Source organism: Cebus imitator, unplaced genomic scaffold (genome assembly GCF_001604975.1).
Source record: "Cebus imitator isolate Cc_AM_T3 unplaced genomic scaffold, Cebus_imitator-1.0 Scaffold842, whole genome shotgun sequence".
Taxonomy (NCBI): domain Eukaryota; kingdom Metazoa; phylum Chordata; class Mammalia; order Primates; family Cebidae; genus Cebus; species Cebus imitator.
Genome location: NW_016108157.1, coordinates 102,727 through 118,192, shown reverse-complemented (window position 1 = coordinate 118,192; position 15,466 = coordinate 102,727). Strand labels below are relative to the sequence as shown.

At 38.6% G+C, this 15,466-nt stretch overlaps 1 protein-coding gene across 9 annotated transcripts in view; it reads right to left on the bottom strand.

Moving 5' to 3' along the window:
• The window catches only part of LOC108297774 (histone demethylase UTY), a 221,504-nt gene that overhangs the window by 175,709 nt on the left and 30,329 nt on the right, over window positions 1–15,466 (bottom strand). For all 9 annotated transcript variants that reach the window (XM_017520486.2, XM_037735566.1, XM_017520485.2 and 6 more), the window contains exon 4: window positions 3,991–4,040. In XM_017520486.2, coding sequence (XP_017375975.1) covers window positions 3,991–4,040 — 50 coding nt within the window. The remainder of the gene's footprint in view (window positions 1–3,990; window positions 4,041–15,466) is intronic.

Here is a 15,466-nt window from a genome sequence, read left to right as displayed (position 1 = left end):
GGGGGAGAGGGGAGAAAGAGGGGAGGGGAGAGGAAGGAAGGAAAGGGAGGAAGGGATGGACTAAGAGAAATAAACGTTAACTCTTATTTGCTGTCTTCATTTCTCCAGAATATTCCAAGTCAAGAAAAAGGGTAATGAAGTTTCTGTTTACATTTTCATGAACATAACAATGTAAAGATGAATTGAATTATTCTACAAGGAACCTTAAGATTGTTTTCTTTGACACTACATTTAGTATCTTAAATACCTGTGGTTATTAGCATATGAAATGTGACTTGCTCAAATAGTAGTCAAAAACATTCAGCATATTTTAAATATCTAGCACAAATAAAAGTAAAAAATATCTTAATATTAGTTCTTTATATTCTTTAAAAAGAAGTACATTTTGGATATAACAGTTGAATTAGGCATCTTTCCAAATTATTTTCACTTGCTGTTTTTTCAGTTTTTCAAATATGTCAACTAGAAATTTTTTTTCCATTTATGGCTCACATTAATTCTAAGGTACAGCACTGCTTTACACCAATAATATAAGAAGCACAGGTAAAATGTGGATTTTGCTGCCTATGTGCTCAACTTTTGAAAAGTTATCTCCTTCTGCTGAACTTGTATAAAGATGATTATCTAACGGCTGGTTCAGTCTCTCTCAGATATGATACAGACTTATCTTACAAAATATAATTTTATTAACAAGATTTCTAGGAAAGTTTATATTTCCTCCTGTACAAGTGTCTCCCTTTCTTTTCCTCTTTTTTCTGTTAGAAGGTTATGGACAATGAAATTGAAAGCAAAGGCCAAACAAGAAAATCTCCCTTAAGAATGGAAAAAAAAAAAAATCTCCCTTAAGAATAACCAATCATGACATAATTTCCTAAATATGTCTTCTGTCCTTCTCTCCATAAATACTGTTTGTTTCTAGATAATTTAGGGCCTTAAATTTTTCTCCTTGGGTTACTTTAATAAACTAATTCTTAAGTTCTAGCATGTCACTTACATCAATCCACTATAAACCCAGACCACAACCAGCAGTGCTTGCAAAAACATTTGAGTTTTCTATTTAAAAAATCTTCAGAAGATAACCCACAACCTAGCTCAAGACATAAGGCCTTCATTTTATGATTTTGGCCCATTTTCTTCAACTTCATCTCCCATCACATTGACAGGAGAAAAAACAAGCAGACATCTTAATAAAACACGCTCTCACATTATTCTGTGATTTTCTTGTGCAAGAAAATCTGTTGCCTGTCTTCCTTTAAACCCACATCTCACATATAGCAAATTCTACATATGTGAGCCCCAAAAATCTGGAAAGGAGTTAAAGAGCAGTGAGATTTCTCTAGGCAGTAAAAATGTGTCAGCTATAAAGCAAAAAGAAAGCAATTAAGTTTAAAAACTGTAAAACACAAAGAGGTCTCCAAAGTTTCACCAGTATCAAAATTCAAGTTCCACAAAAAAGAAAGCAATGAATAAAATTAAAGCTTCAGTGATGCCTATATTCAACTAAATTATAAACTAATTGTATTACTTTAAAAAGATGGCAGAAACTGCTGAAGCATCTGGTGGAAAAGCTAAGGTAGGCCTACTAACTTGTCAAACTGCATCTCTTAAAGCAGCACCATAACGCAGCTCCCACTTCTCTTAGCCACAGTCCAGAAGAGACCTGCCTAAATAGGGACCCTTGTTTTGTCAAGACAACTGGAGGCATGCCTGATTACTCCACCAGAGGCAGGCCCACAAAACTCAGTCACAGCAAATTCTGAAAAAGCACTGTCACTAGATTCCTCCTGCTCACTAATGTACTGTAAGCAGTCCTACCTGACGAGGGACTTACCAAGTAACAAGCCTGCTATCTCTAGACCCACTGCCAACCTTGAAACAAACATTCATTATAGCACCAGCCACACTGACCCAAGGTCCTAAAAATACCATACGAAACCACTAGAAACACCTGCTTCAAACCTTTACTAATAGGTGTGCCAACCACAGACTCCATTACATACTCAGCAGTAGCCACCAACATGACTCCAACCCTACTCAGTGATCCTAGGATCCAAGAAGCAGGTTTGTAAAGACTAGCAGGGTGTTTGCTCTTTGAATACACAAATAGCCAAAATGACACCAGCAAAACAAATTGATAAAGCTCCAGTGACCAAGCACAAAGTAGAAGAAATATACTACATGGAAAAGAATTCAAAACAGTCATCTTAAAGAAGCTGAATGAGATGGCAAGACAAGACAGATAAGTTAAAGAAATCAAGAAAACAATGAATGAATAAAATAGAGCCTTAAGAAATAGAAACCATTAAAAAAATCCTAGAACTAAATAAGGAATATCAAAATAGAACATTAACAGGCAGTCTCAACATCTGACACAAATATAAAGAAGAATCAGTAAGCTAGTTACAGAAGTTCATTTGAAATTAGCCTGGTAGCTGTTTCAAGCTAGTGTCGGGAAACAAGAATAAAATTAGCCAGCTAGATGAACAGAGAAAGAAAACGTAAAAGTAAAGAAAGCATACAGGACCTATGGGGTACCATCAGAAAAACAAATACACATTTTTACATTACAAATACATAAAATCTCTCAAGGAAGAAGAAAAAAAGAAAAAAGGCCGAAATAAAGAGAAGTCAACAAAATAGCAGAATAGAAGTTCCCTGTTCGTATCAAATGAACTCAAATAATAAAATACCTAAATGTAAGAGCTATAATTATAAACTTCTAAAAGGAAAACAGGGATAAACTTTTATGACCTTGGATTGGTAATCGACATATGGCATATATTTAAGGTAGTCGGTTGATTGTAAAGACACAAGCAACAAAAGAGAACAATATTCTACTTATACATTTCAACATTTTCATTACACATACAGTCAAAATGTTTTTTCCATCATTTGTAGTATGGACACTTGCCTGTTTCTGCTTTTTGCTTTTATCTATAATGCTGCGGTGAATACCTGTGTAGTTGCTTTTATTTGAACACTTAAGTTTTGTTTTGTTTTATGTCTCTGAGTGGAATTGTTTGGAGAGACAGTAACTTTGTAAAGAGCTGCTAGGTTGTTTTCTAGAGTAGTTGCACCTTTTTACATTCCCACCTCAACATTTAAAGACGTTTCTCTATATCCTAGCCAACACTTCCTGACTGTCTTTAAAATTCTCATCATCCTAGAGAGCATGAAGTGATCTTAGTTTTGATTCTCTTTGTCCTCATGAATGTTGTTTGAGCATCTTTTTGTTTACTGGCCATTTGTATACGTTTATTTTTGGACAAATGTCTATTCTGATTATTTTTCTTCTGTTATTTCTTGAGTTGCAACAGTTTTCAAAAATATGTATCTGGTTGTTGGATCCTTACATGATTTGCACATGTTTTCTCTTATACTTTTGAGTTGTCTTTTCAGTTTTGAGAGCATTCTTTGAAGCATCAAAAATTTAAGTTTTAATGGGTTCCATCCAAATTTGTCCAGAAAAGGCAATTACACAGAAGCAGAAATGAAATTAATGGTTGCTTAGCACCAAGTTCATGGAGGGACATGGAAAGATATGGTGTTTTATTTAGATATCATGAAAATGTTTCAAAATTAACTGTTGTGATGGTTGGACAACTCTATGAAAACATTAACAACTACTGAATTGTACACTCTAAATGAGTGAATTCTAAGCTATATAAATTATATGTCCATAATATTGTTACAAAAAAATCAAAATAAACTTATATTAATATATGTTTTGGAACTAAGTAGCTTTCATTTTTAATTATATTTCTTTCCTACTCAAGTAATTCATGAAAGCAAGCAACAATTTTATTTAAATTAGGGATCAACATATAGGCCTTCAAAGTCTGTGGCTAAAACAGAACTTACCCTTTACCCACACTGTAATATCTATTTAGCTAATCCTCACAGCAGTTACATCTTATGACAAAATAAATGTATTCTGAGTATGATATGCCAAAAAGAAAATCAAAACTGGCGTTGAAAATTTGTACTAACCTTCCAGTAGTCAGCCTGTAAACTGTAGTATCTCTGATAAGCAGATAATGCTGAAAAAGAAAAAAGTAATTATGAGTCAAATCATATCCCATTTAAAAATCCACTGTAAGACATGAAATACTTTAATATAAGCTGTCGAAGATGTCCGTCTATTAACTAACAATAAAAACCAAATAATCTAAATTTTATGGCTTACTAATATTTAATCAGGTATATAAAATCAGAATCAAATCTCACCCATGCACTCAAACAAACACAGTATCTTAGTAATTCCTTAAATTAATTTGACCTCCTTCAAAGACCAAAAGTAACAGCAATCTTTTAGAGGTATTCCCTACTATGATAAAGTTTTCCAATTTTTCTTCACATGCAATTCACTTTTTAGAAAGATAAAAATTCAGTCACCTAAGGTGCAAAATAACTCTTTGTGATGCTTCCCTTTACACAATCAGTATTACCTAGGCTACCACTATCTATAATTTAATTCTAAGTTAGACTTCCCTATGCCCTAAAACCTATCTAAAGGCAAAAAATGTACTCAAATCATATAAAGCAGTTGTTCCAAGCAGCCTTAAAAAAAAAGGGCACATAAAAAAAAATCACAAAATAAAAACATAAAAAATAAGTCCTATAAGCACACTGGAATGTGTGGAAACATTAATAACAGAACTAGGAAAACCCATCACTTTATCCAATAAACTCAGAATCTCTGAAAAACAGCTAAGCAATATTACATTCCTGGGGATAAGCTTTTAGAATAAAATATAACTAGCACTGAATATCACCCAAAAGTCAAAAATAAGTTGGTAAAATTTTAAAAGAAAAAATAAACTGAAAGCAGCAGAATGCCAAAAGTGGTAGACTGAATATATTATAGTATGCTGAGGATTCTGTCTTGAAGAAGCATTTTTACAAATTGCAGAAATTTTTACAATTAAACTGTAAATGTTATTTGAAATGCTTCTATTGAATTTAACCACAAAAAGTTAAGGGGTCAGGAGAAACTTACTGAGGTAAACTTGCTTTTTTCAAACAATCATAAAATGACAAGAAAGAATTTTAAAAGAACTAAATTTAATGCTTGACAGTAACATATATAAGAACCATCTTACAATATAGGTTACATTTCTATGACTAAAATATTTACTTTCAAAACAAAAAAATGTAAGGGAACAACATCAAATAAAGAAGCCTGAAAAGATCCATAGACACTTTATCTCGAAAAGCAACCTTAAAGTCTCTCCATAATTGTCTTAAGAGCACTAATCAAATGGAGAAACTTTTACATAAGAAAATCTAAGCTTTCAAGAAAAACAGTGAAAATCTGTGGCATTTTAGAAAGAACTCATTCTTTCTCACCCGAGTCCTACCCTACCCCAGCTCAGTAAGATAGGATTATTATACCTACCAAAATACAGTGTTCCCTATTACACAAACTTCTGCTTTAGGGCTAGGCTAACTCCTCTACAGATGTAGGCTACTAACATTTCCCCACTCAGCTAAGTATTGAAGAAACTATACTAAGAACAAGTGCAAATGAGAAGGCAAGAAGCTGCTTTGCTCTCCCATTCCAACATTGGTTAACAGGAAACTGTAACGCAGGTGAAGCAGACCTCAAAAACACTGATGACCAGTTGCCCTTGAACCAAATAACTCTGGGTAGATTCCATGTAGAGAGGTAAGCAGAAAAGACTAAAGACTATAGGTCATGCTCTGTGTCTGCTCCTAAAGCACACGGATCATTTCAAGAGAAGTGGCCACTATCTCAGGCTCCAGCCCTTGAAATGCAAAGGTTCAATTCTGGTAGAAAACTAGGCTTCAGATCACAGAATGCAGTAGTTTCTTTTCTAGTGTGAATTTATACATAAAAGAATTTGGAGATGTTCAAGCCCAAGTATATCATTCAAAACATGAAGGTTTAGTAGCTCCATAGCAGCAAATATCTAAAATGCAGACTGGCTAGAGGTTTTACAGAGAAAAACATGGGGAGAAAGAACCACCTGGGTTAGAAAAATCCTGAAAGGCCTTCAAAAAGTATTGTGCAAATGAGTAATGTAGGACACTGTTTAGCGTAAATACTACAAGTAACAACTATCAAAAAAAAAAAAAAAAGAGAGAAAGAGACAAAAAACAGAGAGCCTGACAAATAACATAGTAGTAAACTCCCACCATGTTACAGGTTATCTTTTTCCCTTTTATCCTACATCTGAAACTGAAGAAGCCACCATTCCAGAAGCACCAAAAACCATGAAGGCAGGCAGGCTGGTACCAATCTCCCTAACTAAAGGACCAAAGAAAAAGGCAATCAAGCAAGACAGAAAACACAATATAATCTGTCCATTCCAAACAGCACAGAAAAAAAAGTTGCCTCAAACCACCTCTCTACGCAAAGGCCAAGTAGAAAGCACTGATGTCTATCATATCGCAGGCTACCTATTGGGTTGATGTGAAAGAAAGCCAAATAGGGATCAAGAAAAGATTGAGGAAGATGAAAATCATCCATCATTATTGCTGCTGGCTGGTAACAGGGCTCATGTGTCCTCAGTTTCCTAAACTTCACATCACATGGCAGAAAGAAGCTGCTTGCACATGTTAGTGGCGTCAGGGTGTCCCAGTGGAAGTCAGCATTTTAACCACTGGCCAGTAATAAGGAAGCCTGGAACAATAAAGCAACATCAATGGAAACCATTCAGGAAGCCATAACCCTCATTTCAGTTCAACATTAACAAAAAGCCTAACACAGTGAAGACTCTAAAATTTAACATTCACCTGGCAGTAAGAGACAGCAATACCATTTACTGTGCCAGATGTAATGAAATAGCCACCTAAAACAAAAAGATTAACACAGATGCACCCGACAGCTGCAGTGGCCCACACCTGTAATCCCAGTACTTTGGGAAGCCGAGATGCACAGATCAGTTAAGGTCCGGGATTCGAGATCAGCCTGGCCAACACAGTGAAACACCATCTCAATTAAAAATACAAAAATTAACCAGGCATGGTGGCATATATCTATAGCTACGCAAGAGGCTGAAGCAGAAGAATCCCTTGAACCCACAAGGCAGAGGCTACAGTGAGCCTAGATACCCCACCTGGGCAACAGAGTGACACTGTCTCATAACATAACATAAAAACTTTGAAAACCTAGTCAAAAATCATTCACCATATCAAAAAAAAAAAAAGTCTATCAAACTGAATGAAAAAGACAGGAGAAATGTTTGAATATATGTTAAAAAAAAATTTAAACTGAAATGATAAAAGTGCTTCAAAGAGGAAAAAAAAAAAAAAGAAAATCAAGAGTATACAAACAGAAGATATAAAAGGCAAACCACATTCCCCACAGTAAAAACTCTAAAATATGTTAGAGATAGTGGACTCCCAACTGTTCCTGGGCTCTCAGCTAGGATAGTGCCACAAAACTGCTTCTAAACTCTTATCTAACAAAGGTGTGGAAGGAGACACACTATTCATAAGAAGGGCAGCAGGAGCAACAGTTCACTGAGTACATAAAAGTGCAAGAAATTGCCCATCATTCTGATTGTTACCTGCTTCCGTGAACATGACTAATAAATAAGAGTCAGGACCTCTACAATACTGTTGTGTATGGCCATGCAAGATTGGTAGCATCATTTTCCCACTGCCTGTAGAAGTATCTTATAGACTGATGGTAAGAAAACCGCTGAATGTGGAAGTATATGCTAAGAAAGCAGAGTATGCTGATGACCTCCTCCCAAAGGCACAGAAAAGCAATAATGTTCTGCATATAGCAGAGAAATGTTAAAAAGAGCTAGTGAAAGTAAACATTCAGAATTGGAGCAACCAAGATAATTAAACACAAGGGGAGTGAAAGTACAAGGCTATGTGGTCTCCTTCAGAGTAAAGGCAAATTAAGGCAAGTTAGACAAAGGTGCATAGCCCCAGTGAGGTAAGAGTAGGGATAAATAGTCACTACAATTGGAACTTAATGGATGAGCCCACTGCATGACTTATAAGTGAAGGTAAAACATGTCCATGGCTTAAGAGGTTATGTCCTGGCTTGGTTTGAGTGTGTCACTCAAAATATAAAGCATGAGTTTCAAAACATCTCAGATAAAGTCTGTCAGAAAGTCTTATTTTGCTTATTCTTCACTTCCTATTGTGTCTGACTTGTAATGTTGAATTGAAATTTTCTCTCATGCTGTGAATTTGCCATGTAAATTTTCAAATACTGTGATTGACTGAATCATTATTTCATGAAAAATATTGTATCTGAAAATTACATTTTTCAAATCTTTGTTTTTATTTTTTCCAGTACTTATCAGAAATTTTTAAAAGGACTTCTACCTGAAGAGTCTGTATCAATGATTAAATCCAGAAATTATACCCCAATTTATTTTTCTTGTAATAAATAAATGCCAGTACATAAGTAAAATAACATTACAGCAGTATTAACAAAAAAAAAGGCAGCCAGGTGTGGTGGCTTGCACCTATAATCCCAGCACTTTGAGAGGCTGAGGCAGGTAGATTACGAGGTCAGACAGAGACCATCTTGTGCAACATAGTAAAACCCTGCCTCTACTAAAAATACGAAAAAATTAGCTGGGTGTGGGTGGTGCACACCTGCAGTCCCAGTTACTTAAGAGTCTGAGGCAGGAGAATTGCTTGAACCCATGGGGCAGGAACTGCAGTGAGCTGAGATCACAGCCTGCATTACAACCTGGGCAACAGTGTGAGACTCTGTCTCAAAAGAAAAAAAAAAAAAGGCACAACAATGTAAATGTAAACTTTAGAACTTATAAATAAAACAGTCAAAATAAAGAGCTCAGCTCATACAAGCAGCAGTGCAACACAAACACAGAAACATTATTAAACTATAATACAGAAAGATTTAAAAAACTACGCAAAACTACTCAATCTAAATTAACGAGAGGAAAAAAAAAAAAAAAAAAAACTAGGGCAAAAGAAAATATGGAGCCTCAGAGATTTGAACGTTATTAACCAGAGATCTAAGTATCATCACACTCTGTAAGGAATGGAGAAAGAACCAAAGGTAAAATGAACTTGAAGATAGGTATAAAATTTCTCCAAATGAGAATGAAAAAGATGAGACATATGTGCATGCTAGTCACAAGAAAGCCCCTACACCCTTCAAAGGCCCTCAGACTAACCCAGGGAATTGCCTAGAGGTCATGCAAAGGCATTGCTCCAGAGAGGGAGGTCACTTTGAGATCAACACACTGCTAGAGCACTAAGCAACTTCAAGTAGCAAAATCAATTGTGAAGACCAACAATCTCCAATGACTCACGTTTCTGAGTATCAAAATTTCCTACAAAGCTATTGTAATCAAAACAGTATACCTAACATACTTAAGGACAGAAAGAAAGACCAATGGTAGAACAGAGCTAAGAACCTACAATAATCTTTACATATATGATCATTTGACTGTTCACAGAGTACGTAGTCCACTCTTGAATGGACAGTTCAATTTTCTCATGCAAAACAATGAGGCTGGTCCCCTGACTCACATCATATATTAAATGTCATCAATTCTTTATTAAATATAAGAGGTAAAACAAAAAAAACTGGGAGAAAATATAGATTCTTCATGTTCACGAATATGCCACAACAAAAAAGGCATGAAAACCATAAGCAACAAAAGATAAACTGAACTTGATCTAAATTAGAAACTTCTGTGCAAAGCACATTATCAATAAAGTGAAATGAAAACCTGTAAGATGGGAGAAAATATTTGCAAATCATATATTTAATCAAGGTTTATTATGAAGAATATGCCAAAAATTCCTAGAAGTCAGTAACAAAAAAACAAGCAGCTCAAAAACAAAAATACACAAATAATCTGAACAGACATTTCTCAAAGAAGATACATAAATGGCCAATGAGCACCTGAAAAGACATTCAACATCATCAGTCTTTAGGGAAATAATGCAAATCAAAACCACTATGAGACTATCACTTCACACTATAATGGTTACAATGGGGATTGTGAAAATGGTAAAAACCAAATGTTGGCAAAAAACTGGATGTCTCCTCCTTTAATGGCAGGATAGTAATAATGGGTACAGCATCTGGGGAAGGAGAGGTTTTCTTTTTCTTTTTTTTTTTTTTTTTTTAGGGTCTAATAACAAGCACTTATCTTGAAAATCCCTCTTCATTTTTCTCACTTGCTAAGTAAACCAGTGAGTTGGAGATGCTTACAATGATTTACGCTTTTTTTTTTCTTTAAGAAAGGAAAAAAGAAAGAAAAAGAGAAAGAAAGGAAAAAAAGAATGAAAAGAGACAGAAAGAGGAGGAGAAAGAGGGAGACAGAACAGGAGTCTTTGTTGCCCAGGCTAGAATGCAGTCTAAAAATGGGTATTAAAAACCTTTTTTATGCCAATAATTGTGTTTAACAATGGGGACAGGAAGGAATAAGGGAGGAAAATAACAAGCAGCCAACCAATATTTCATTTGAACCTGTGAAATGCTATGCAATTACTGAGGAGTGATTTACTTCCAATTATGTAGTCACTTTTAGAGTAGGTGTGATGTGGTACTAAGAAGAGTGTATGTTTTGTGGATTTGGGTGGAGAGATCTGTAAACGTTTATTAAGTTTATTTATACCAGGTGTGAGTTCAAGTCCTGGATATCCTTGTTAATTTTCTGTCTCATTGATCTGTCTAATATTGACAATGTGATGTTAAAGTCTCCCACTATTGTTGTGTGGGAGTCTATGTCTCTTTATAAGTTATTAAGAACTTGCCTTATGCATCTGGGTGCTCCTATATTGGGTGCATATATATTTAGGATCGTTAGCTCTTCTTGTTGCATTGATCCTTTTACCATTATGTAATGTCGTTTCTTTGCCTCTTTTGATCTTTATTGCTTTAAAGTCTATTTTACCGGATGCGATAATTCCAACTCCTGCTTTATCATTATTATTATTTGCTCTCCATTTGGTTGATAAATCTTCCTCCAACCCTTTGAGTCTTTGTGTATCCTTGCATGTGAGATGGGTCTGGATGCAGCATACCAATGGATTTTGGCTTTTTATCCAATTTGCCTGTCTGTGTCTTTTGATTGGGGCATATAGTCTATTTCAATTTAGGCTTAATATTAACATACGTGAGTTGAATACTGTCATTTAATGCTAGCTGGCTGGGTTGCCCATTAGTTGATGTAGATTCTTCATTACGTTGATGCTCTTTACCTTTTGGTATATTTTTGGAATGGCTGATACTGGTTGTTCCTTTCTATGTGTAGTGCTTCTTTCAGAAGCTCTTGTAAAGCAGGCCTGGTGGGGATGAAATCTCTGAGTACTTGCTTGTTTACAAAAGATTTTATTTTTCCTTCACTTATGAAGCTTAGTTTGGCTGGATATGAATTCTGGGTTGAAAGTTATTTTCTTTAAGGATGTTAAATATTGGCCCCCACTCTCTTCTGGCTTGTAAGGTTTCTGTTGAGGGATCTGCTGTAAGTCTGATAGGCTTCCCTTTGTGGGTAACCTGACCTTTCTCTCTGGCTGCTCTTAGCATTTTCTCCGGCTGCTCTTAGCATTTTCTCCTTCATTTCAACCCTGGTGAATATGACAATTATGTTCCTTGGGGTTGCTCTTCTTGAGGAATATCTTTGTGGTGTTCTCTGTATTGCCTAGAGTTGAATATTGTCCTGCCTTGCTAGGTTGGGAAAGTTTTCCTGAAGAATATTTTCCACCTTTGATTCATTCTCTTCGTCACATTCAGGTACACCTACCAAACGTAGATTAGGTTTTTTCACATAGTCCTGTTTCTTGGAGACTTTGCTCATTCCTTTTTACCCTAATCTTGTCTTCTCGTTTTACTTCATTGAGTTGGTCTTCGACCTCTGATATCCTTTCTTCTGCTTGATCGATTCGGCTGTTAAAACTTGTGCATACTTCGCGAAGTTCTCGTATTGTGTTTTTCAGCTCCATTAATTCATTTATATTCCTCTCTAAATTATCTATTCTCATTAGCATTTCATCAAACCTTTTTTCAAGGTTCTTAGTTTCTTTGCATTGGGTTAGAACATGTACTTTTAGCTCACAAAAGTTTCTTATTATCCACCTTCTGAAGCCTGATTCTGACAATTCATCACACTCATTCTCTCCATCAGGCCTTGTTCCCCTGCTGATGAGGAACTGCGATCCCCTGAAGGAGGAGAGGCATTCTGGTTTTGGATGTTTTCAGCCTTTTTGAGCTGCTTTCTTCCCATCTTTGTGGATTTATCCACCTGTTACCTTTGTAATTGCTGACTTTCAGATTGGGTCTCTGAGTGGACGTCCAGCTTGTTGGTAATGAGGTTATTTCTGTTTCTTTGTTTTCCTTCGGCGGACACCACTCCCCTACAGAGCTGGACCTTCCCGGGTTCAGCTATGCTTGCTGTGAAACTCTCAAATGTTAGCTTTTCCAATTGCTGCTTTTTCGTAGGGGTGGGATCAGCCGAGCCCGATCACCTGGCTCCCCGCCTCGGAGCCCCCCCCTTTTTGTTTTCTTTTCCTAGTTGAACGGTCAATTCTCCCCCAGGTGCCCCAGTCGCCGGCCGAAAAGGCGCCACGATCTATGCAATTTCTCATGTAGCTACAGCACCAGCTGAAACAGCGATGCTGAGTTTCCTGGCGCTTTTCTCTCCAGGAATCTCCTGATCTGGCTCCCCACTTCAGTCCCCCTTTTCAATCAGCTGAACGGGCAACTCTGCCTTCCCGGAGCTCCAAACACCAATTAAAAAGTCACCCAGTCCCGCATACTCCGCATTGAAAACCGTCGCGACGGGACGACAGCAAAACGGTTGCGCCAGCCAAAAGAGTCGAGCTGCGGACCCTTGGGGCTCCTCTGCTGGGAATCTCCTGGCCTGTAGGCAACAAAAATTCATCTGGAAGTCTGGTGTCCACCCACTCCCTGAGCCTTCACTGGGAGCTGCAATCCAGAGCTGTTGCTAATCGGCCGTCTTGGTTCTCTCTCCCCAAGACAGGTTTTCTCTTAAAAAATTACTTTTTTTTTTCTCCAGACATAAAAATAGCAATCCCACTTCCAGCTAACTTGTCAAAAGAACTAAAAGCCAAGTGTGGTGGCTCATGCCTGTAATCACAATATGTGAGAGGACGAGGCAGGTGGATCATCTGACTTCAGGAGTTCAAGACTAACCTGGACAACAAGGCAAAATCCTATCTCTACTTAAAACACACACGCGCGCGCGCACGCGCACACACACACACACGCGTGCAAAAATTAGCTTGGTGTGCTGGCGAGCACCCTGTAATCCTAGCTACTCAGGATGCTGCTGCAAGAGGACCACTTGAACCCAGAAGGCAGACGTTGCCATGAGCCAAAATCGTGCCACTGCATTCCAGCCTGGGCAACAACCACAACCACCACCACCACCAACAACAACAACAAAACTACTAAAAGCAGAGAGTCAAACAGATATCTGTATACCAATTTTCACAGCATATTCCCAGCAGCCAAAAGGTAGAGAGAAAAAAAAGCATTATCGAAGATGAACAGTAAACTGTGGCATTCACAGCCTGGACAACATGTTGAAACCTGGTCTCTACTAAAAATACAAAAATTAGTTTAATTATGAGGAGAACATCATACGAACCAGTTGGGGGACATTCTACAAAATACCCGAACAATACTCTTCAAAACCAGAAACGTTATCAAAAATAAGGAAACGGTGAGAAACTAGCAACAGATGAGAAAAGCATAGGAGACATGAGAACTAAATGAAATGAGCTATCCTAGTCGGACCTCTTTAAGAGAAAAATGACAGTGGACAAAAACTTTTTTTTTTTTTTTTGTGAGACAAAGTCTCGCACTGTTCCCCAGGCTGCAGTGCAGTCGCATTATCTTGGCTCACTGATACAACCACCTCCCAGGTTTAAGCGATTGCTTGAGCTCAGAAGTTTGAGACCAGTGTAGGCAATACAGTGAAAACCCCATCTCTACAAAAAAAAGCTATCCTGGTGTGGTGGTGCAGGCCTTTGGCCCCAACTACTCAGAAGGCTGATGTCGGAGGACTTCTTGAGCTAGGAAAGCAGAGATTGCAGTTAACCATGATCGTGCCACCACTTCCAGCCTGGGCAAGAGCCAAACCTTGTCTAAAAGAAAAAGGGGGTGGGGAGAGGATCGAAGATGGCCGTTTAGGAACAGCTCAGGATTGCAGCTCCCAGTGAAAGCGCAGAGGGTGAGTGGATGCAGCATTTTTATTGCCCACAGACTAGGAAATTCCCAGGCGGAGAAGCTCCACAGGTCACCAGTGTGGATGTGCCGGCTGGCGCCGCTGCTTTGCCCCACACGGCTGCTTTGTCGGTGCCCCAGAGCAGCGGTTCTCCGCACAAAATACACCGGTCCGGGTGCCCTTTTGGCTGGCGATTGGAACCACGGGGAGTAGCCCATTCGTCTGTTTAAAAAAGGGACTGAGCAGGGAACCAGGACAGTAGATTCCAGGGCAAAAAAAAAAAAGCGGCACAAACCTCAGTGCCGCTGTTTAAGCCAGCGCAGTGAGTGGCCGCAGGGGAAAACAAACGACCCCGATGCCTCTTCAACAGGCGACTGGAACACAAACTTAAAAAAGGCTCTGAGGCAGGGAGCCAGGTGATCAGGCTCAGCTGGTCCCACCCCCACAAAAGAACAGCAAACAGAAACTCTGGATTGAGAGTTTCACAGCAAGCGCAGCTGAACCCGGGACGGTCCAGCTCTGTAGGGGAGGGGCGTCCGCCATTACCGAGGCAGCCCGCCACGACGGAGGTAGTTGGCCAATGCTAAGGCAGCCCGCCGTTGCCAAGGCAACACACCATTGCTGAGGCAGCCCGCCGTTGCCAAGGCAACCCGCCACAGCTGAGAGACTCTACCTCAACAGAGGCGGGCCACCATCACCAAAGCAGTTCTAACTATACCCATATAAACAGGACTGCAGGGAAGTTCACTCAGCAGCTGGGCGGAACCCGCAGCAGCTCAGCAAAGCCTCTACAGACAGACAGTGACTAGGCTGCCTCCTTGCCGGCAGGGAAGGTCTGAAGGAAAAAAAAAAGAAGGCAGCAGCATAACGGAAACTCATAAATAAAGCCCTAAATACCAGGGACAGAGCACCTGGAAACAAAAAGCAGTTTATGACTTCTGATGCAGCAGACCTAAACGTACTTGCCCAGCAGCTGTGAATGAACAACAGAGCTCACAGCTAACCATTTGAGCTCCTATAAAGAAGAGACCATCTCCTCAAGCAGCTCCCTGAACCCTATGTATCCAAAGGGACACCTCATAAAAGAGAGATCAGACTGACATTAGGCAGGTATCCTTCTGGGACAAAGACAGCAGAAGAAGAAAAATGGTAACAACCCTTACTGTTCAGCAGCTGCTGCAGGTGAACCCCAGGCAAGCAGGGCCTGGAGTGAACCTCAGCAGACCTACAGCAGAGGGGCCAGGCTGTCAGAAGGAAAACCAAGAAACAGAAATAACCTCATCATCAACAAACAGAACGTC